At 20.5% G+C, this 25,221-nt stretch overlaps 1 protein-coding gene across 1 annotated transcript in view; it reads right to left on the bottom strand.

The window, feature by feature from the left end:
* Positions 1-1,176: 1,176 nt before the first annotated feature.
* Positions 1,177-25,221, bottom strand: part of LOC145269872 (RING-type E3 ubiquitin-protein ligase PPIL2-like) — an 89,023-nt gene continuing 64,978 nt past the window's right edge. Inside the window, exon 20 of the mRNA XM_080125616.1 lies at positions 1,177-1,345. Within this exon, the coding sequence (XP_079981742.1) occupies positions 1,252-1,345 (94 nt within the window). The 3' untranslated portion in view covers positions 1,177-1,251. The remainder of the gene's footprint in view (positions 1,346-25,221) is intronic.

The raw sequence follows: 25,221 nt of genomic DNA, 5'->3' as shown, positions 1-25,221 counted from the left end.
CTTGTAAGGAAGGGGGGGGATCACTTTTTGTGTTGAGATTTTCACAAGTCATACACGCGTAGCAAACTGAAAGCATGTTTAAAAACGTTATTAACTTTTTCTCTTTTGCATTTCAGGTTTTGAGCCTGCCTACCGCAGCTAATTTTTTCATTTTTGGCGTTCGCATGACACTTGCTGCTATTGTGATTGAAATAAAAGTTGTTTTCATTCAATTATTCTTTTGGGGGGGGGGGAAGGGTTCCAGCGTACAGGCTGCCGAAATGGTGGGGAAGTTGTCATCTACTTCTTTTGCTGGGTGATTCCATTCTTTTATGGGGGTTGTTCAATATCCCTAGCATAGCAGCTCTGTCCAAACCGAACTTCATAACTACCTGGGCAATGCCGGGTATCCATGCCAATTTAAATTCATATAATGTCATATACACCAATATGTAACAATTCAAGAACTCAAGTTTATCGTGGTAGAAAAAGCAATAATATGCATTGTTTTCTTCCTGGAGAGTGAGTAGCTTTTTCCGTTGAAGTTGTGTCCGTTTGGGGGGGGGGGGGGGCTTTTCTTCTTTCAGGTCATTAATCTATATATCTACAAAAGCGAGACTGTATTTGTGGATGCGTGAGGACGATTCTCAACCTATATACTCAACGAATTTTCGATCTACAGATTTGAAACTTGGTATATAGAGTATTCAGACATGTGGAAAACTTTTTAATCAGTTTTTATTAGGAAAAAAATGGGCTGTTAAGGGGTCATCGAATTTTTATCTATTTTTCAACTGTTTCATGAATGCGCATGCGCGAATTGTTCACATGACAGATTACTTATTTTAAAAATAAGTTTGAAAACATTTTAAAGATCGTGTCAAGTTGGCCTAATGGTTATCGTACTTGACTCACTGTCTTTAGGTGTTAGTTTCGATCTATATTTATGCATATTTTATGATTGGGCAACACCTCATATAAAAATAAATCTGTAGTTCTTCCAAGATGAGGTTCTTTTTCTTTTTTTAGGGATAATATTTGTGTGTGTGTGTGTGTGTGTGTGTGTGTGTGTGTGTGTGTGTGTGTGTGTTTGTGTGTGTGTGAAGTGGGGGGGGTAGATTATTTAGAAATTTCTTTTTATTTATTTTATTAAAAACCTAATAATTCGACATGAAATAAAGCAAAAACAAAAAAATATTTGAATACAAAAAAGAAAATTTTATTTTTTGAATTTTGTGATCATGTTGAAAAATGAATTTGATTTTCTGGTCGTCACCAGCCGCTAAAATCTTTAAATCCATATGATCCTTTCAGTTTCTTTTTTTCCGTTTCAGAAACGGTGGATCCGGTATCGTCTTTGCGTTTCCTAAAAAGAACAAAAAACAGACAAAATTTAAAAACATTAAATTCAAAAATTGAAAAATCGATTTGTAAAGTGTGTTCGATTCACAATTAAACGTAACAGACAATTATTTAAAAATTTAATGTTTTTTTTTTCTTTACTCACGTTCAACCCTAGCAAGAACTATCGCTACTTGGACTTAAGGGGCTAATATTTGGGACCATGCAGAGGAAATATAAACAAGATGTTGGTTTACGTTACATTTAAAGTTCTGCATATCAGTACAGTCAGGGAAGCAGGAAGGGAATTCCAAAGTCTAGATGTTCGAGGGAAGAAACTATTAGAGTCGAAAGCTTTCTGGTATTTAAGAACCTCAACAGGGAAGGGGTGTGATTTTGTTGTTAAGCGGGTTTGTCGGAGATATATACATCAAGGGGACACAAGTGCAACAAGTTCATCAGAGCACATTCCATTAAAAAATACTTGTAAAACAGGTATAGAGATGCAACGTTGCAGCGATGAGACAGGGATTTGAGCTTAGTTGACAAAGTTGGACCTATTAGATTGAAAATTCGTTTTTGGATCTTATCTGTAGAAGAGGGAACAGGATGGCCTGCTTGTGTTATTGACGATCCTGTCCCCAATGTGTATGTTTGATGAATTGAATGGTAGAAGGATTGAAAAGCAAAAGGTCGTATAATGACGACAAAAACACACCGGTATAAAATCAGCGAAAGAATGCAGATTTATTTACATGAGAAATATTAAGAATACAGATAGAAAGCATGACAGTTCGTTGACAATAAAAGTTTGTTACTTGCGATTGATAACTGCGAGAGACTGACGGATAGTCAGGAGCGCTGTTGTTGCCCCCACCAAGAGCGACTCTTCGTTACATGTCGACTGGTCGAGGGTTCAGCGGAGAAGAGGGAGAAATATGAGAGACAGGAAGTCACGTGGCTATGTTGCTCTTCAGTTATCAGAGTTAAAGGGCGACAATCAAGTTAGCCTGGGAATTTCCATTCCCACAATCCAAGAGGTAGAGACTAGTTGGCAGATGCACAAGTTGTTGTATAGTGGGGGAAATATTGCCTTTTATTTACTAGAATTTTATAAATTTTCCAGAAATGACAAGTTCCTCTCTTTTGCAATTCTAAGCGTTTCCTGGTTATTTTAGCAAGCTTTCTTTTGGCTGTCGCTATTTCTTAAAATACAATTGAAAATGTTATTTGAAAATTTGGACTTAACACAAAAATTAAAATGATATTTCAAATTTGGATGTAACACACAAATAAAAATGATATTTAAAAATTAGATGTAACACACAAATAAAAATGATATTTAAAATTTGGATGTCACACACAAATAAAAATGATATTTAAAATTTGTATGTCACACACAAATAAAAATGATATTTAAAATTTGGATGTAACACACAAATAAAAATGATATTTAAAATTTGTATGTCACACACAAATAAAAATGATATTTAAAATTTGGATGTAACACACAAATAAAAATGATATTTAAAATTTGAATGTAACACACAAATAAAAATGATATTTAAAATTTGAATGTAACACACAAATAAAAATGATATTTAAAATTTGGATGTAACACACAAATAAAAATGATATTTAAAATTTGGATGTAACACACAAATAAAAATGATATTTAAAATTTGAATGTAACACACAAATAAAAATGATATTTTAAATTTGAATGTAACAAACAAATAAAAATGATATTTAAAATTTGAATGTAACACACAAATAAAAATGATATTTAAAATTTGAATGTAACACACAAATAAAAATGATATTTAAAATTTCAATTATTTTAAAAGTTTTAAATTTAACTGAGTAAACGGGTAAAGCATAAAGGATAAACTACCATCTTTCTCTATGGCTGTGAAACGTGACCTATGAGAATGGTGAATTTGCGCAAACTGGAAGCCTTTGACACCAACGATCTTCACAGCATTCTGCATTGCTGTCAAGATTGTGTTTCCGGTTTCTACTTTCCGCTGAAGACTAAACCTATGCCATCTGCTATCCATCCTCTTCAACAATGATCTTGGTGATTTGCACTTTCGACCCATCGACCAGAAGGAGAGCTCATTCACAAGGCCCTTTTCCCCCCATTGTCTGGCTGGCACAAACGTGTTGGTGGGCGATGGAAGACCTGGGTGACAACAATTAAGGATGACCTGATGATATTATCGGTAGTTGGTATCAGCCGTTGATGGAAGCAAGATTGCTTAGTCAGAACCTGTCACCTGGTCCAAGATCAACAAAACTAGACTGCAATGGTTTAAGATGCAGTTTGTGCTCAGAAGGAAACCAGGTCAAGTACAAGTTTGACCAAAATGAACAAATCTAAAAATGTAAAATGATTTTTTTTTTTATTGATTGATTTATTGATCAATCCGTTGTTTTATTGATTGATCCAGTTTTTTTATTGATTGATTTATTGATCAATCCGTTGTTTTATTGATTGATCCGGGTTTTTTATTGATTGATTTGTTTTTTTTATTGATTGATTTATTTTTTTATTGATTGATCCAGTTTTTTTATTGATTGATTTATTTTTTTATTGATTGATCCAGTTTTTTTATTGATTGATTTGTTTTTTTTATTGATTGATTTGTTTTTTTATTGATTGATTCGTTTTTTTATTGATTGATTCGGGTTTTTTATTGATTGATTTGTTTTTTATTGATTGATCCAGTTTTTTTATTGATTGATTCGGGTTTTTTATTGATTGATTAATTTTTTATTGATTGATTTGTTTTTTTATTGATTGATTCGTTTTTTTATTGATTGATTCGGGTTTTTTATTGATTGATTTATTTTTTTATTGATTGATCCAGTTTTTTTATTGATTGATTCGTTTTTTTATTGATTGATTTGTTTTTTTATTGATTGATTCGTTTTTTTATTGATTGATTTGTTTTTTTTATTGATTGATTTATTTTTTTATTGATTGATTTGTTTTTTTATTGATTGATTTGTTTTTTTATTGATTGATCCAGTTTTTTTATTGATTGATTCGTTTTTTTATTGATTGATTCGTTTTTTTATTGATTGATTCGTTTTTTTATTGATTGATTTGTTTTTTTATTGATTGATTTGTTTTTTTATTGATTGATTTGTTTTTTTATTGATTGATTCGTTTTTTTATTGATTGATTCGTTTTTTTATTGATTGATTTGTTTTTTTATTGATTGATTTGTTTTTTTATTGATTGATTTGTTTTTTTATTGATTGATTCGTTTTTTTATTGATTGATTTGTTTTTTTATTGATTGATTTGTTTTTTTATTGATTGATTTGTTTTTTTATTGATTGATTTGTTTTTTTATTGATTGATTCGTTTTTTTATTGATTGATTTGTTTTTTTATTGATTGATTTGTTTTTTTATTGATTGATTTATTTTTTTATTGATTGATTCGTTTTTTTATTGATTGATACGTTTTTTTATTGATTGATTTGTTTTTTTATTGATTGATTTGTTTTTTTATTGATTGATTTGTTTTTTTATTGATTGATTTGTTTTTTCATTGATTGATCCAGTTTTTTTTATTGATAGATTTGTTTTTTTATTGATTGATTTGTTTTTTTATTGATTGATTCGGGTTTTTTATTGATTGATTTGTTTTTTTATTGATTGATTTGTTTTTTTATTGATTGATTCGTTTTTTTATTGATTGATTCGTTTTTTTATTGATTGATTCGTTTTTTTATTGATTGATTTGTTTTTTTATTGATTGATTTGTTTTTTTATTGATTGATTCGGGTTTTTTTATTGATTGATTCGTTTTTTTATTGATTGATTTGTTTTTTTATTGATTGATTCGTTTTTTTATTGATTGATTCGGGTTTTTTTATTGATTGATTCGTTTTTTTATTGATTGATTCGGGTTTTTTTTATTGATTGATTCGTTTTTTTATTGATTGATTCGGGTTTTTATTGATTGATTTGTTTTTTTATTGATTGATTTGTTTTTTCATTGATTGATCCAGTTTTTTATTGATGGATTTGTTTTTTTATTGATTGATTCGGGTTTTTTATTGATTGATTTGTTTTTTTATTGATTGATTCGTTTTTTTATTGATTGATTTGTTTTTTTATTGATTGATTTGTTTTTTTATTGATTGATTTGTTTTTTTATTGATTGATTCGGGTTTTTTTATTGATTGATTTGTTTTTTTATTGATTGATTTGTTTTTTTATTGATTGATTCGTTTTTTTATTGATTGATTTGTTTTTTTATTGATTGATTTGTTTTTTTATTGATTGATTTGTTTTTTTATTGATTGATTCGTTTTTTTATTGATTGATTTGTTTTTTTATTGATTGATTTGTTTTTTTATTGATTGATTCGTTTTTTTATTGATTGATTTGTTTTTTTATTGATTGATTCGGGTTTTTTATTGATTGATTTGTTTTTTTATTGATTGATTCGTTTTTTTATTGATTGATTCGTTTTTTTATTGATTGATTTGTTTTTTTATTGATTGATTCGGGTTTTTTTATTGATTGATTTGTTTTTTTATTGATTGATTTGGGTTTTTTATTGATTGATTTGTTTTTTTATTGATTGATTCGTTTTTTTATTGATTGATTCGTTTTTTTATTGATTGATTTGTTTTTTTATTGATTGATTTGTTTTTTTATTGATTGATTTGTTTTTTTATTGATTGATTCGTTTTTTTATTGATTGATTTGTTTTTTTATTGATTGATTTGTTTTTTTATTGATTGATTCGTTTTTTTATTGATTGATTTGTTTTTTTATTGATTGATTTGTTTTTTTATTGATTGATTTGTTTTTTTATTGATTGATTTGTTTTTTTATTGATTGATTCGTTTTTTTATTGATTGATTCGTTTTTTTATTGATTGATTTGTTTTTTTATTGATTGATTTGTTTTTTTATTGATTGATTTGTTTTTTTATTGATTGATTTATTTTTTTATTGATTGATTCGTTTTTTTATTGATTGATTTGTTTTTTTATTGATTGATTTGTTTTTTTATTGATTGATTTGTTTTTTTATTGATTGATTTGTTTTTTTATTGATTGATTTGTTTTTTTATTGATTGATTCGTTTTTTTATTGATTGATTCGTTTTTTTATTGATTGATTTGTTTTTTTATTGATTGATTCGTTTTTTTATTGATTGATTTGTTTTTTTATTGATTGATTCGGGTTTTTATTGATTGATTCGTTTTTTTATTGATTGATTTGTTTTTTTATTGATTGATTTGTTTTTTTATTGATTGATTTGTTTTTTTATTGATTGATTTGTTTTTTTATTGATTGATTCGTTTTTTTATTGATTGATTTGTTTTTTTATTGATTGATTTGTTTTTTTATTGATTGATTTGTTTTTTTATTGATTGATTTGTTTTTTTATTGATTGATTTGTTTTTTTATTGATTGATTTGTTTTTTTATTGATTGATTCGTTTTTTTATTGATTGATTTGTTTTTTTATTGATTGATTTGTTTTTTTATTGATTGATTTATTTTTTTATTGCTTGATTCGTTTTTTTATTGATTGATTCGTTTTTTTATTGATTGATTTGTTTTTTTATTGATTGATTTGTTTTTTTATTGATTGATTTGTTTTTTCATTGATTGATCCAGTTTTTTTTATTGATTGATTTGTTTTTTTATTGATTGATTTGTTTTTTTATTGATTGATTCGGGTTTTTTATTGATTGATTTGTTTTTTTATTGATTGATTTGTTTTTTTATTGATTGATTTGTTTTTTTATTGATTGATTCGTTTTTTTATTGATTGATTCGTTTTTTTATTGATTCGTTTTTTTATTGATTGATTTGTTTTTTTATTGATTGATTTGTTTTTTTATTGATTGATTCGGGTTTTTTTATTGATTGATTCGTTTTTCTATTGATTGATTTGTTTTTTTATTGATTGATTCGTTTTTTTATTGATTGATTCGGGTTTTTTTATTGATTGATTCGTTTTTTTATTGATTGATTCGGGTTTTTTTTATTGATTGATTCGTTTTTTTATTGATTGATTCGGGTTTTTTTTATTGATTGATTCGTTTTTTTATTGATTGATTCGGGTTTTTATTGATTGATTCGTTTTTTTATTGATTGATTTGTTTTTTTATTGATTGATTTGTTTTTTTATTGATTGATTTGTTTTTTTATTGATTGATTCGTTTTTTTATTGATTGATTTGTTTTTTTATTGATTGATTTGTTTTTTTATTGATTGATTTGTTTTTTTATTGATTGATTCGGGTTTTTTTATTGATTGATTTGTTTTTTTATTGATTGATTCGTTTTTTTATTGATTGATTTGTTTTTTTATTGATTGATTTGTTTTTTTATTGATTGATTTGTTTTTTTATTGATTGATTTGTTTTTTTATTGATTGATTCGTTTTTTTATTGATTGATTTGTTTTTTTATTGATTGATTTGTTTTTTTATTGATTGATTCGTTTTTTTATTGATTGATTTGTTTTTTTATTGATTGATTTGTTTTTTTTATTGATTGATTTGTTTTTTTATTGATTGATTTGTTTTTTTATTGATTGATTCGTTTTTTTATTGATTGATTCGTTTTTTTATTGATTGATTTGTTTTTTTATTGATTGATTTGTTTTTTTATTGATTGATTTGTTTTTTTATTGATTGATTTATTTTTTTATTGATTGATTCGTTTTTTTATTGATTGATTCGTTTTTTTATTGATTGATTTGTTTTTTTATTGATTGATTTGTTTTTTTATTGATTGATTTGTTTTTTTATTGATTGATTTGTTTTTTCATTGATTGATCCAGTTTTTTTTATTGATTGATTTGTTTTTTTATTGATTGATTTGTTTTTTTATTGATTGATTCGGGTTTTTTATTGATTGATTTGTTGTTTTATTGATTGATTTGTTTTTTTATTGATTGATTTGTTTTTTTATTGATTGATTCGTTTTTTTATTGATTGATTCGTTTTTTTATTGATTGATTCGTTTTTTTATTGATTGATTTATTTTTTTATTGATTGATTCGGGTTTTTTTATTGATTGATTCGGGTTTTTTTATTGATTGATTCGTTTTTTTATTGATTGATTCGGGTTTTTTTATTGATTGATTCGTTTTTTTATTGATTGATTTGTTTTTTTATTGATTGATTTGTTTTTTCATTGATTGATCCAGTTTTTTATTGATTGATTTGTTTTTTTATTGATTGATTCGGGTTTTTTATTGATTGATTTGTTTTTTTATTGATTGATTCGTTTTTTTATTGATTGATTTGTTTTTTTATTGATTGATTTGTTTTTTTATTGATTGATTTGTTTTTTTATTGATTGATTCGGGTTTTTTTATTGATTGATTCGTTTTTTTATTGATTGATTTGTTTTTTTATTGATTGATTTGTTTTTTTATTGATTGATTCGGGTTTTTTTATTGATTGATTTATTTTTTTATTGATTGATTTATTTTTTTATTGATTGATTTGTTTTTTTATTGATTGATTTGTTTTTTTATTGATTTATTCGGGTTTTTTTATTGATTGATTTGTTTTTTTATTGATTGATTTATTTTTTTATTGATTGATCCGGGTTTTTTTATTGATTGATTTGTTTTTTTATTGATTGATCCGGGTTTTTTTATTGATTGATTTATTTTTTTATTGATTGATTCGTTTTTTTATTGATTGATTTGTTTTTTTATTGATTGATCCGGGTTTTTTATTGATTGATTTATTTTTTTATTGATTGATCCAGTTTTTTTATTGATTGATTTATTTTTTTATTGATTGATCCAGTTTTTTTATTGATTGATTTGTTTTTTTATTGATTGATTCGTTTTTTTATTGATTGATTCGTTTTTTTATTGATTGATTTATTTTTTTATTGATTGATCCAGTTTTTTTATTGATTGATTTGTTTTTTTATTGATTGATTCGTTTTTTTATTGATTGATTCGGGTTTTTTTATTGATTGATTTATTTTTTTATTGATTGATTTTTTTTTTATTGATTGATTTGTTTTTTTATTGATTGATTCGGGTTTTTTTATTGATTGATTTGTTTTTTTATTGATTGATTCGTTTTTTTATTGATTGATTCGTTTTTTTATTGATTGATTTGTTTTTTTATTGATTGATTTGTTTTTTTATTGATTGATTTGTTTTTTTATTGATTGATTCGTTTTTTTATTGATTGATTCGTTTTTTTATTGATTGATTTGTTTTTTTATTGATTGATTTGTTTTTTTATTGATTGATTCGTTTTTTTATTGATTTATTCGTTTTTTTATTGATTGATTTATTTTTTTATTGATTGATTTGTTTTTTTATTGATTGATTTGTTTTTTTATTGATTGATTCGGGTTTTTTTATTGATTGATTTGTTTTTTTATTGATTGATTTGTTTTTTTATTGATTGATTTATTTTTTTATTGATTGATTCGTTTTTTTATTGATTGATTTGTTTTTTTATTGATTGATTTGTTTTTTTATTGATTGATTTGTTTTTTTATTGATTGATTTGTTTTTTTATTGATTGATTCGTTTTTTTATTGATTGATTCGTTTTTTTATTGATTGATTTATTTTTTTATTGATTGATCCAGTTTTTTTATTGATTGATTTGTTTTTTTATTGATTGATTCGTTTTTTTATTGATTGATTCGGGTTTTTTTATTGATTGATTTATTTTTTTATTGATTGATTTTTTTTTATTGATTGATTTGTTTTTTTATTGATTGATTCGGGTTTTTTTATTGATTGATTTGTTTTTTTTATTGATTGATTTGTTTTTTTATTGATTGATTTGTTTTTTTATTGATTGATTCGTTTTTTTATTGATTGATTTGTTTTTTTATTGATTGATTTGTTTTTTTTATTGATTGATTTGTTTTTTTTATTGATTGATTTGTTTTTTTTATTGATTGATTTGTTTTTTTATTGATTGATTTGTTTTTTTATTGATTGATTTGTTTTTTTTATTGATTGATTTGTTTTTTTTATTGATTGATTTGTTTTTTTATTGATTGATTTGTTTTTTTATTGATTGATTCGGGTTTTTTTATTGATTGATTTATTTTTGTATTGATTGATTTGTTTTTTTATTGATTGATTTGTTTTTTTATTGATTGATTCGGGTTTTTTTATTGATTGATTTGTTTTTTTATTGATTGATTTATTTTTTTATTGATTGATCCGGGTTTTTTTATTGATTGATTTATTTTTTTATTGATTGATTCGTTTTTTTATTGATTGATCCGGGTTTTTTATTGATTGATTTATTTTTTTATTGATTGATTTATTTTTTTATTGATTGATCCAGTTTTTTTATTGATTGATTTGTTTTTTTTATTGATTGATTTGTTTTTTTATTGATTGATTCGTTTTTTTATTGATTGATTTGTTTTTTTATTGATTGATTTGTTTTTTTTATTGATTGATTTATTTTTTTATTGATTGATTCGTTTCTTTATTGATTGATTTGTTTTTTTATTGATTGATTTGTTTTTTTATTGATTGATTCGGGTTTTTTATTGATTGATTTGTTTTTTTTATTGATTGATTTGTTTTTTATTGATTGATCCGGGTTTTTTTATTGATTGATTTATTTTTTTTATTGATTGATTTGTTTTTTTATTGATTGATTCGTTTTTTTTTTATTGATTTGTTTTTTTATTGATTGATTTGTTTTTTATTGATTGATTTGTTTTTTTATTGATTGATTTATTTTTTTATTGATTGATTTGTTTTTTTATTGATTGATTCGTTTTTTTATTGATTTATTTATTTTTTTATTGATTGATTTGTTTTTTTATTGATTGATTTGTTTTTTTATTGATTGATTTGTTTTTTTATTGATTGATCCGGGTTTTTTATTGATTGATTTGTTTTTTTTATTGATTGATTTGTTTTTTTATTGATTGATCCGGGTTTTTTTATTGATTGATTTATTTTTTTTATTGATTGATTTGTTTTTTTATTGATTGATTCGTTTTTTTATTGATTGATTTGTTTTTTTATTGATTGATTTGTTTTTTATTGATTGATTTGTTTTTTTATTGATTGATTTATTTTTTTATTGATTGATTTGTTTTTTTATTGATTGATTCGTTTTTTTATTGATTGATTTATTTTTTTATTGATTGATTTGTTTTTTTATTGATTGATTTGTTTTTTTATTGATTGATTTGTTTTTTTATTGATTGATTTATTTTTTATTGATTGATTTGTTTTTTTATTGATTGATTTGTTTTTTTATTGATTGATTCGTTTTTTTATTGATTGATTTGTTTTTTTATTGATTGATTTGTTTTTTTATTGATTGATCCGGGTTTTTTTATTGATTGATTTGTTTTTTTTATTGATTGATTTGTTTTTTTATTGATTGATTTGTTTTTTTATTTATTGATTTGTTTTTTTATTGATTGATCCGGGTTTTTTTATTGATTGATTTGTTTTTTTTATTGATTGATTTGTTTTTTTATTGATTGATCCAGTTTTTTTATTGATTGATTTGTTTTTTTATTGATTGATTAGTTTTTTTATTGATTGATTTATTTTTTTATTGATTGATTCGGGTTTTTTATTGATTGATTTGTTTTTTTTATTGATTGATTTGTTTTTTTATTGATTGATCCGGGTTTTTTTATTGATTGATTTATTTTTTTATTGATTGATTTGTTTTTTTATTGATTGATCCGGGTTTTTTATTGATTGATTGGTTTTTTTATTGATTGATTTATTTTTTTATTGATTGATCCAGTTTTTTATTGATTGATTTATTTTTTTATTGATTGATTCGTTTTTTTATTGATTGATTTGTTTTTTTATTGATTGATTCGTTTTTTTATTGATTGATTTATTTTTTTATTGATTGATTCGGGTTTTTTATTGATTGATTTGTTTTTTTTATTGATTGATTTGTTTTATTATTGATTGATCCGGGTTTTTTTATTGATTGATTTATTTTTTTATTGATTGATTCGGGTTTTTTATTGATTGATTTGTTTTTTCATTGATTGATCCAGTTTTTTATTGATTGATTTGTTTTTTTATTGATTGATTCGGGTTTTTTATTGATTGATTTGTTTTTTTATTGATTGATTCGTTTTTTTATTGATTGATTTGTTTTTTTATTGATTGATTTGTTTTTTTATTGATTGATTCGTTTTTTTATTGATTAATTCGTTTTTTTATTGATTGATTTGTTTTTTTATTGATTGATTTGTTTTTTTATTGATTGATTTGTTTTTTCATTGATTGATCCAGTTTTTTTTATTGATTGATTTGTTTTTTTATTGATTGATTTGTTTTTTTATTGATTGATTCGGGTTTTTTATTGATTGATTTGTTGTTTTATTGATTGATTTGTTTTTTTATTGATTGATTTGTTTTTTTATTGATTGATTCGTTTTTTTATTGATTGATTCGTTTTTTTATTGATTGATTCGTTTTTTTATTGATTGATTTATTTTTTTATTGATTGATTCGTTTTTTTATTGATTGATTCGGGTTTTTTTATTGATTGATTCGTTTTTTTATTGATTGATTCGGGTTTTTTTATTGATTGATTCGTTTTTTTATTGATTGATTCGGGTTTTTATTGATTGATTTGTTTTTTTATTGATTGATTTGTTTTTTCATTGATTGATCCAGTTTTTTATTGATTGATTTGTTTTTTTATTGATTGATTCGGGTTTTTTATTGATTGATTTGTTTTTTTATTGATTGATTCGTTTTTTTATTGATTGATTTGTTTTTTTATTGATTGATTTGTTTTTTTATTGATTGATTTGTTTTTTTATTGATTGATTCGGGTTTTTTTATTGATTGATTCGTTTTTTTATTGATTGATTTGTTTTTTTATTGATTGATTTGTTTTTTTATTGATTGATTCGGGTTTTTTTATTGATTGATTTATTTTTTTATTGATTGATTTATTTTTTTATTGATTGATTTGTTTTTTTATTGATTGATTTGTTTTTTTATTGATTGATTCGGGTTTTTTTATTGATTGATTTGTTTTTTTATTGATTGATTTATTTTTTTATTGATTGATCCGGGTTTTTTTATTGATTGATTTTTTTTTTTATTGATTGATCCGGGTTTTTTTATTGATTGATTCGTTTTTTTATTGATTGATTTGTTTTTTTATTGATTGATCCGGGTTTTTTATTGATTGATTTATTTTGTTATTGATTGATCCAGTTTTTTTATTGATTGATTTATTTTTTTATTGATTGATCCAGTTTTTTTATTGATTGATTTGTTTTTTTATTGATTGATTCGTTTTTTTATTGATTGATTCGTTTTTTTATTGATTGATTTATTTTTTTATTGATTGATCCAGTTTTTTTATTGATTGATTTGTTTTTTTATTGATTGATTCGTTTTTTTATTGATTGATTCGGGTTTTTTTATTGATTGATTTATTTTTTTATTGATTGATTTTTTTTTTTATTGATTGATTTGTTTTTTTATTGATTGATTCGGGTTTTTTTATTGATTGATTTGTTTTTTTATTGATTGATTCGTTTTTTTATTGATTGATTCGTTTTTTTATTGATTGATTTGTTTTTTTATTGATTGATTTGTTTTTTTATTGATTGATTTGTTTTTTTATTGATTGATTCGTTTTTTTATTGATTGATTCGTTTTTTTATTGATTGATTTGTTTCTTTATTGATTGATTTGTTTTTTTATTGATTGATTCGTTTTTTTATTGATTTATTCGTTTTTTTATTGATTGATTTATTTTTTTATTGATTGATTTGTTTTTTTATTGATTGATTTGTTTTTTTATTGATTGATTCGGGTTTTTTTATTGATTGATTTGTTTTTTTATTGATTGATTTGTTTTTTTATTGATTGATTTATTTTTTTATTGATTGATTCGTTTTTTTATTGATTGATTTGTTTTTTTATTGATTGATTTGTTTTTTTATTGATTGATTTGTTTTTTTATTGATTGATTTGTTTTTTTATTGATTGATTCGTTTTTTTATTGATTGATTCGTTTTTTTATTGATTGATTTATTTTTTTATTGATTGATCCAGTTTTTTTATTGATTGATTTGTTTTTTTATTGATTGATTCGTTTTTTTATTGATTGATCCGGGTTTTTTTATTGATTGATTTATTTTTTTATTGATTGATTCGTTTTTTTATTGATTGATTTGTTTTTTTATTGATTGATCCGGGTTTTTTATTGATTGATTTATTTTTTTATTGATTGATTTATTTTTTTATTGATTGATCCAGTTTTTTTATTGATTGATTTGTTTTTTTTATTGATTGATTTGTTTTTTTATTGATTGATTCGTTTTTTTATTGATTGATTAGTTTTTTTATTGATTGATTTGTTTTTTTTATTGATTGATTTATTTTTTTATTGATTGATTCGTTTCTTTATTGATTGATTTGTTTTTTTATTGATTGATTTGTTTTTTTATTGATTGATTCGGGTTTTTTATTGATTGATTTGTTTTTTTTATTGATTGATTTGTTTTTTTATTGATTGATCCGGGTTTTTTTATTGATTGATTTATTTTTTTTATTGATTGATTTGTTTTTTTATTGATTGATTCGTTTTTTTATTGATTGATTTGTTTTTTTATTGATTGATTTGTTTTTTTTATTGATTGATTTGTTTTTTTATTGATTGATTTGTTTTTTTATTGATTGATTCGTTTTTTTATTGATTGATTTATTTTTTTATTGATTGATTTGTTTTTTTATTGATTGATTTGTTTTTTTATTGATTGATTTGTTTTTTTATTGATTGATCCGGGTTTTTTATTGATTGATTTGTTTTTTTATTGATTGATTTGTTTTTTTATTGATTGATTTATTTTTTTATTGATTGATTTGTTTTTTTATTGATTGATTTGTTTTTTTATTGATTGATTCGTTTTTTTATTGATTGATTTGTTTTTTTATTGATTGATTTGTTTTTTTATTGATTGATCCGGGTTTTTTTATTGATTGATTTGTTTTTTTTATTGATTGATTTGTTTTTTTATTGATTGATTTGTTTTTTTATTTATTGATTTGTTTTTTTATTGATTGATCCGGGTTTTTTTATTGATTGATTTGTTTTTTTTATTGATTGATTTGTTTTTTTATTGATTGATCCAGTTTTTTTATTGATTGATTTGTTTTTTTATTGATTGATTAGTTTTTTTATTGATTGATTTATTTTTTTATTGATTGATTCGGGTTTTTTATTGATTGATTTGTTTTTTTTATTGATTGATTTGTTTTTTTATTGATTGATCCGGGTTTTTTTATTGATTGATTTATTTTTTTATTGATTGATTTGTTTTTTTATTGATTGATCCGGGTTTTTTATTGATTGATTTGTTTTTTTATTGATTGATTTATTTTTTTATTGATTGATCCAGTTTTTTATTGATTGATTTATTTTTTTATTGATTGATTCGTTTTTTTATTGATTGATTTGTTTTTTTATTGATTGATTTGTTTTTTTTATTGATTGATTTGTTTTTTTATTGATTGATTTGTTTTTTTATTGATTGATTCGTTTTTTTATTGATTGATTCGTTTTTTTATTGATTGATTTGTTTTTTTATTGATTGATTTGTTTTTTTATTGATTGATTTGTTTTTTTATTGATTGATTTATTTTTTTATTGATTGATTCGTTTTTTTATTGATTGATTCGTTTTTTTATTGATTGATTTGTTTTTTTATTGATTGATTTGTTTTTTTATTGATTGATTTGTTTTTTTATTGATTGATTTGTTTTTTCATTGATTGATCCAGTTTTTTTTATTGATTGATTTGTTTTTTTATTGATTGATTTGTTTTTTTATTGATTGATTCGGGTTTTTTATTGATTGATTTGTTGTTTTATTGATTGATTTGTTTTTTTATTGATTGATTTGTTTTTTTATTGATTAATTCGTTTTTTTATTGATTGATTCGTTTTTTTATTGATTGATTCGTTTTTTTATTGATTGATTTATTTTTTTATTGATTGATTCGGGTTTTTTTATTGATTGATTCGGGTTTTTTTATTGATTGATTCGTTTTTTTATTGATTGATTTATTTTTTTATTGATTGATTCGTTTTTTTATTGATTGATTCGGGTTTTTTTATTGATTGATTCGTTTTTTTATTGATTGATTCGGGTTTTTTTATTGATTGATTCGTTTTTTTATTGATTGATTCGGGTTTTTATTGATTGATTTGTTTTTTTATTGATTGATTTGTTTTTTCATTGATTGATCCAGTTTTTTATTGATTGATTTGTTTTTTTATTGATTGATTCGGGTTTTTTATTGATTGATTTGTTTTTTTATTGATTGATTCGTTTTTTTATTGATTGATTTGTTTTTTTATTGATTGATTTGTTTTTTTATTGATTGATTTGTTTTTTTATTGATTGATTCGGGTTTTTTTATTGATTGATTTGTTTTTTTATTGATTGATTTGTTTTTTTATTGATTGATTCGGGTTTTTTTATTGATTGATTTATTTTTTTATTGATTGATTTATTTTTTTATTGATTGATTTGTTTTTTTATTGATTGATTTGTTTTTTTATTGATTGATTCGGGTTTTTTTATTGATTGATTTGTTTTTTTATTGATTGATTTATTTTTTTATTGATTGATCCGGGTTTTTTTATTGATTGATTTGTTTTTTTATTGATTGATCCGGGTTTTTTTATTGATTGATTTATTTTTTTATTGATTGATTCGTTTTTTTATTGATTGATTTGTTTTTTTATTGATTGATCCGGGTTTTTTATTGATTGATTTATTTTTTTATTGATTGATCCAGTTTTTTTATTGATTGATTTATTTTTTTATTGATTGATCCAGTTTTTTTATTGATTGATTTGTTTTTTTATTGATTGATTCGTTTTTTTATTGATTGATTCGTTTTTTTATTGATTGATTTATTTTTTTATTGATTGATCCAGTTTTTTTATTGATTGATTTGTTTTTTTATTGATTGATTCGTTTTTTTATTGATTGATTCGGGTTTTTTTATTGATTGATTTATTTTTTTATTGATTGATTTTTTTTTTATTGATTGATTTGTTTTTTTATTGATTGATTCGGGTTTTTTTATTGATTGATTTGTTTTTTTATTGATTGATTCGTTTTTTTATTGATTGATTCGTTTTTTTATTGATTGATTTGTTTTTTTATTGATTGATTTGTTTTTTTATTGATTGATTTGTTTTTTTATTGATTGATTCGTTTTTTTATTGATTGATTCGTTTTTTTATTGATTGATTCGTTTTTTTATTGATTGATTTGTTTTTTTATTGATTGATTTGTTTTTTTATTGATTGATTCGTTTTTTTATTGATTTATTCGTTTTTTTATTGATTGATTTGTTTTTTTATTGATTGATTTGTTTTTTTATTGATTGATTTGTTTTTTTATTGATTGATTCGGGTTTTTTTATTGATTGATTTGTTTTTTTATTGATTGATTTGTTTTTTTATTGATTGATTTATTTTTTTATTGATTGATTCGTTTTTTTATTGATTGATTTGTTTTTTTATTTATTGATTTGTTTTTTTATTGATTGATTTGTTTTTTTATTGATTGATTTGTTTTTTTATTGATTGATTCGTTTTTTTATTGATTGATTCGTTTTTTTATTGATTGATTTATTTTTTTATTGATTGATCCAGTTTTTTTATTGATTGATTTGTTTTTTTATTGATTGATTCGTTTTTTTATTGATTGATTCGGGTTTTTTTATTGATTGATTTATTTTTTTATTGATTGATTTTTTTTTTATTGATTGATTTGTTTTTTTATTGATTGATTCGGGTTTTTTTATTGATTGATTTGTTTTTTTTATTGATTGATTTGTTTTTTTATTGATTGATTTGTTTTTTTATTGATTTATTCGTTTTTTTATTGATTGATTTGTTTTTTTATTGATTGATTTGTTTTTTTTATTGATTGATTTGTTTTTTTTATTGATTGATTTGTTTTTTTTATTGATTGATTTGTTTTTTTATTGATTGATTTGTTTTTTTATTGATTGATTCGGGTTTTTTTATTGATTGATTTGTTTTTTTTATTGATTGATTTGTTTTTTTTATTGATTGATTTGTTTTTTTTATTGATTGATTTGTTTTTTTATTGATTGATTTGTTTTTTTATTGATTGATTCGGGTTTTTTTATTGATTGATTTATTTTTGTATTGATTGATTTGTTTTTTTATTGATTGATTTGTTTTTTTATTGATTGATTCGGGTTTTTTTATTGATTGATTTGTTTTTTTATTGATTGATTTATTTTTTTATTGATTGATCCGGGTTTTTTTATTGATTGATTTATTTTTTTATTGATTGATTCGTTTTTTTATTGATTGATTTGTTTTTTTATTGATTGATCCGGGTTTTTTATTGATTGATTTATTTTTTTATTGATTGATTTATTTTTTTATTGATTGATCCAGTTTTTTTATTGATTGATTTGTTTTTTTTATTGATTGATTTGTTTTTTTATTGATTGATTCGTTTTTTTATTGATTGATTTGTTTTTTTATTGATTGATTTGTTTTTTTTATTGATTGATTTATTTTTTTATTGATTGATTCGTTTCTTTATTGATTGATTTGTTTTTTTATTGATTGATTTGTTTTTTTATTGATTGATTCGGGTTTTTTATTGATTGATTTGTTTTTTCTATTGATTGATTTGTTTTTTTATTGATTGATCCGGGTTTTTTTATTGATTGATTTATTTTTTTTATTGATTGATTTGTTTTTTTATTGATTGATTCGTTTTTTTATTGATTGATTTGTTTTTTTATTGATTGATTTGTTTTTTATTGATTGATTTGTTTTTTTATTGATTGATTTATTTTTTTATTGATTGATTTGTTTTTTTATTGATTGATTCGTTTTTTTATTGATTGATTTATTTTTTTATTGATTGATTTGTTTTTTTATTGATTGATTTGTTTTTTTATTGATTGATTTGTTTTTTTATTGATTGATCCGGGTTTTTTATTGATTGATTTGTTTTTTTATTGATTGATTTGTTTTTTTATTGATTGATTTGTTTTTTTATTGATTGATTCGGGTTTTTTATTGATTGATTTATTTTTTTATTGATTGATCCGTTTTTTTATTGATTGATTTATTTTTTTATTGATTGATTCGTTTTTTTATTGATTGATTTGTTTTTTTATTGATTGATTCGGGTTTTTTATTGATTGATTTATTTTTTTATTGATTGATCCGTTTTTTTATTGATTGATTTATTTTTTTATTGATTGATTCGTTTTTTTATTGATTGATTTGTTTTTTTATTGATTGATCCGGGTTTTTTATTGATTGATTTGTTTTTTTAATTGATTGATTTATTTTTTTATTGATTGATCCAGTTTTTTTATTGATTGATTTATTTTTTTATTGATTGATTCGTTTTTTTATTGATTGATTCGGGTTTTTTATTGATTGATTTATTTTTTTATTGATTGATTTGTTTTTTTTATTGATTGATTTATTTTTTTATTGATTGATCCGGGTTTTTTATTGATTGATTTGTTTTTTTATTGATTGATTCGGGTTTTTTATTGATTGATTTGTTTTTTTTATTGATTGATTTGTTTTTTTATTGATTGATCCGGGTTTTTTATCGATTGATTTGTTTTTTTTATTGATTGATTTATTTTTTTATTGATTGATCCAGTTTTTTTATTGATTGATTTATTTTTTTATTGATTGATCCAGTTTTTTTATTGATTGATTTATTTTTTTATTGATTGATTCGTTTTTTTATTGATTGATTTGTTTTTTTATTGATTGATTTGTTTTTTTATTGATTGATTTATTTTTTTATTGATTGATCCAGTTTTTTTATTGATTGATTTATTTTTTTATTGATTGATCCAGTTTTTTTATTGATTGATTCGTTTTTTTATTGATTGATTTATTTTTTTATTGATTGATCCAGTTTTTTTATTGATTGATCCAGTTTTTTTATTGATTGATTTGTTTTTTTTATTGATTGATTTGTTTTTTTATTGATTGATCCAGTTTTTTTATTGATTGATTTATTTTTTTATTGATTGATTCGTTTTATTATTGATTGATTTGTTTTTTTATTTATTGATTCGGGTTTTTTATTGATTGATTTGTTTTTTTTATTGATTGATTTGTTTTTTTATTGATTGATCCGGGTTTTTTATTGATTGATTTGTTTTTTTTATTGATTGATTTATTTTTTTATTTATTGATCCAGTTTTTTTATTGATTGATTTATTTTTTTATTGATTGATCCAGTTTTTTTATTGATTGATTTGTTTTTTTATTGATTGATTCGTTTTTTTATTGATTGATTTATTTTTTTATTGATTGATCCAGTTTTTTTATTGATTGATTTATTTTTTTATTGATTGATCCAGTTTTTTTATTGATTGATTTGTTTTTTTTATTGATTGATTTGTTTTTTTATTGATTGATCCAGTTTTTTTATTGATTGATTTATTTTTTTATTGATTGATTCGTTTTATTATTGATTGATTTGTTTTTTTATTGATTGATTCGGGTTTTTTATTGATTGATTTGTTTTTTTTATTGATTGATTTGTTTTTTTATTGATTGATCCGGGTTTTTTATTGATTGATTTGTTTTTTTTATTGATTGATTTATTTTTTTATTGATTGATCCAGTTTTTTTATTGATTGATTTATTTTTTTATTGATTGATCCAGTTTTTTTATTGATTGATTTGTTTTTTTATTGATTGATTCGTTTTTTTATTGATTGATTTATTTTTGTATTGATTGATCCAGTTTTTTTATTGATTGATTTATTTTTTTATTGATTGATTCGTTTTTTTATTGATTGATTTGTTTTTTTATTGATTGATTTGTTTTTTTATTGATTGATCCAGTTTTTTTATTGATTGATCCAGTTTTTTTATTGATTGATTCGGGTTTTTTATTGATTGATTTATTTTTTCATTGATTGATTTATTTTTTTATTGATTGATCCAGTTTTTTTATTGATTGATTTATTTTTTTATTGATTGATTCGTTTTTTTAATAATTGATTTGTTTTTTTATTGATTGATTTGTTTTTTTATTGATTGATCCAGTTTTTTTATTGATTGATCCAGTTTTTTTATTGATTGATTCGGGTTTTTTATTGATTGATTTGTTTTTTTATTGATTGATTTATTTTTTTATTGATTGATCCAGTTTTTTTATTGATTGATTTATTTTTTTATTGATTGATTCGTTTTTTATTGATTGATTTGTTTTTTTATTGATTGATCCGGGTTTTTTATTGATTGATTTGTTTTTTTTATTGATTGATTTATTTTTTTATTGATTGATCCAGTTTTTTTATTGATTGATTTATTTTTTTATTGATTGATTCGTTTTTTTATTGATTGATCCGGGTTTTTTATTGATTGATTTGTTTTTTTATTGATTGATTCGGGTTTTTTATTGATTGATTTGTTTTTTTTATTGATTGATTTGTTTTTTTATTGATTGATCCGGGTTTTGTATTGATTGATTTGTTTTTTTTATTGATTGATTTATTTTTTTATTGATTGATCCAGTTTTTTTATTGATTGATTTATTTTTTTATTGATTGATTCGTTTTTTTATTGATTGATTTGTTTTTTTATTGATTGATCCAGTTTTTTTATTGATTGATTTATTTTTTTATTGATTGATCCAGTTTTTTTATTGATTGATTTATTTTTTTATTGATTGATCCAGTTTTTTTATTGATTGATTTATTTTTTTATTGATTGATTCGTTTTTTCATTGATTGATCCGTTTTTTTATTGATTGATTCGGGTTTTTTATTGATTGATTTGTTTTATTTATTGATTGATTTGTTTTTTTATTGATTGATTCGGGTTTTTTATTGATTGATTTGTTTTTTTTATTGATTGATTTGTTTTTTTATTGATTGATCCGGGTTTTTTATTGATTGATTTGTTTTTTTTTATTGATTGATTTATTTTTTTATTGATTGATCCAGTTTTTTTATTGATTGATTTATTTTTTTATTGATTGATCCAGTTTTTTATTGATTGATTTGTTTTTTTATTGATTGATTCGTTTTTTTATTGATTGATTTATTTTTTTATTGATTGATCCAGTTTTTTATTGATTGATTTATTTTTTTATTGATTGATTCGTTTTTTTATTGATTGATTTGTTTTTTTATTGATTGATTCGGGTTTTTTATTGATTGATTTATTTTTTTATTGATTGATCCGTTTTTTTATTGATTGATTTATTTTTTTATTGATTGATTCGTTTTTTTATTGATTGATTTGTTTTTTTATTAATTGATCCGGGTTTTTTATCGATTGATTTGTTTTTTTTATTGATTGATTTATTTTTTTATTGATTGATCCAGTTTTTTTATTGATTGATTTATTTTTTTATTGATTGATCCAGTTTTTTTATTGATTGATTTATTTTTTTATTGATTGATTCGTTTTTTTATTGATTGATTTGTTTTTTTATTGATTGATTTGTTTTTTTATTGATTGATTTATTTTTTTATTGATTGATCCAGTTTTTTTATTGATTGATTTATTTTTTTATTGATTGATCCAGTTTTTTTATTGATTGATTCGTTTTTTTATTGATTGATTTATTTTTTTATTGATTGATCCAGTTTTTTTATTGATTGATCCAGTTTTTTTATTGATTGATTTGTTTTTTTTATTGATTGATTTGTTTTTTTATTGATTGATCCAGTTTTTTTATTGATTGATTTATTTTTTTATTGATTGATTCGTTTTATTATTGATTGATTTGTTTTTTTATTTATTGATTCGGGTTTTTTATTGATTGATTTGTTTTTTTTATTGATTGATTTGTTTTTTTATTGATTGATCCGGGTTTTTTATTGATTGATTTGTTTTTTTTATTGATTGATTTATTTTTTTATTTATTGATCCAGTTTTTTTATTGATTGATTTATTTTTTTATTGATTGATCCAGTTTTTTTATTGATTGATTTGTTTTTTTATTGATTGATTCGTTTTTTTATTGATTGATTTATTTTTTTATTGATTGATCCAGTTTTTTTATTGATTGATTTATTTTTTTATTGATTGATCCAGTTTTTTTATTGATTGATTTGTTTTTTTTTATTGATTGATTTGTTTTTTTATTGATTGATCCAGTTTTTTTATTGATTGATTTATTTTTTTATTGATTGATTCGTTTTATTATTGATTGATTTGTTTTTTTATTGATTGATTCGGGTTTTTTATTGATTGATTTGTTTTTTTTATTGATTGATTTGTTTTTTTATTGATTGATCCGGGTTTTTTATTGATTGATTTGTTTTTTTTATTGATTGATTTATTTTTTTATTGATTGATCCAGTTTTTTTATTGATTGATTTATTTTTTTATTGATTGATCCAGTTTTTTTATTGATTGATTTGTTTTTTTATTGATTGATTCGTTTTTTTATTGATTGATTTATTTTTGTATTGATTGATCCAGTTTTTTTATTGATTGATTTATTTTTTTATTGATTGATTCGTTTTTTTATTGATTGATTTGTTTTTTTATTGATTGATTTGTTTTTTTATTGATTGATCCAGTTTTTTTATTGATTGATCCAGTTTTTTTATTGATTGATTCTGGTTTTTTATTGATTGATTTATTTTTTCATTGATTGATTTATTTTTTTATTGATTGATCCAGTTTTTTTATTGATTGATTTATTTTTTTATTGATTGATTCGTTTTTTTAATGATTGATTTGTTTTTTTATTGATTGATTTGTTTTTTTATTGATTGATCCAGTTTTTTTATTGATTGATCCAGTTTTTTTATTGATTGATTCGGGTTTTTTATTGATTGATTTGTTTTTTTATTGATTGATTTATTTTTTTATTGATTGATCCAGTTTTTTTATTGATTGATTTATTTTTTTATTGATTGATTCGTTTTTTATTGATTGATTTGTTTTTTTATTGATTGATCCGGGTTTTTTATTGATTGATTTGTTTTTTTTATTGATTGATTTATTTTTTTATTGATTGATCCAGTTTTTTTATTGATTGATTTATTTTTTTATTGATTGATTCGTTTTTTTATTGATTGATCCGGGTTTTTTATTGATTGATTTGTTTTTTTATTGATTGATTCGGGTTTTTTATTGATTGATTTTTTTTTTTTATTGATTGATTTGTTTTTTTATTGATTGATCCGGGTTTTGTATTGATTGATTTGTTTTTTTTATTGATTGATTTATTTTTTTATTGATTGATCCAGTTTTTTTATTGATTGATTTATTTTTTTATTGATTGATTCGTTTTTTTATTGATTGATTTGTTTTTTTATTGATTGATCCAGTTTTTTTATTGATTGATTTATTTTTTTATTGATTGATCCAGTTTTTTTATTGATTGATTTATTTTTTTATTGATTGATCCAGTTTTTTTATTGATTGATTTATTTTTTTATTGATTGATTCGTTTTTTCATTGATTGATCCGTTTTTTTATTGATTGATTCGTTTTTTTATTGATTGATTTGTTTTTTTATTGATTGATTCGTTTTTTTATTGATTGATTTATTTTTTTATTGATTGATCCGTTTTTTCATTGATTGATCCGTTTTTTTATTGATTGATTCGTTTTTTTATTGATTGATTTATTTTTTTATTGATTGATTTGTTTTTTTATTGATTGATTCGTTTTTTTATTGATTGATTCGTTTTTTTATTGATTGATTTGTTTTTTTATTGATTGATTCGTTTTTTCATTGATTGATCCGTTTTTTTATTGACTGATACGTTTTCAGAAAACATTTTAGTTTAAAAAGAAAAATAATTGCTTGCAACCTTTTAGCAAGAGCTGTTGAACATGCACCTTATACCTCAACACCGAAGGGCAA

Source organism: Euprymna scolopes, chromosome 45, assembly GCF_053919585.1.
Source record: "Euprymna scolopes isolate OS-2025 chromosome 45, ASM5391958v1, whole genome shotgun sequence".
NCBI lineage: Eukaryota > Metazoa > Mollusca > Cephalopoda > Sepiida > Sepiolidae > Euprymna > Euprymna scolopes.
This window is presented reverse-complemented; position numbering and strand designations above follow the sequence as displayed.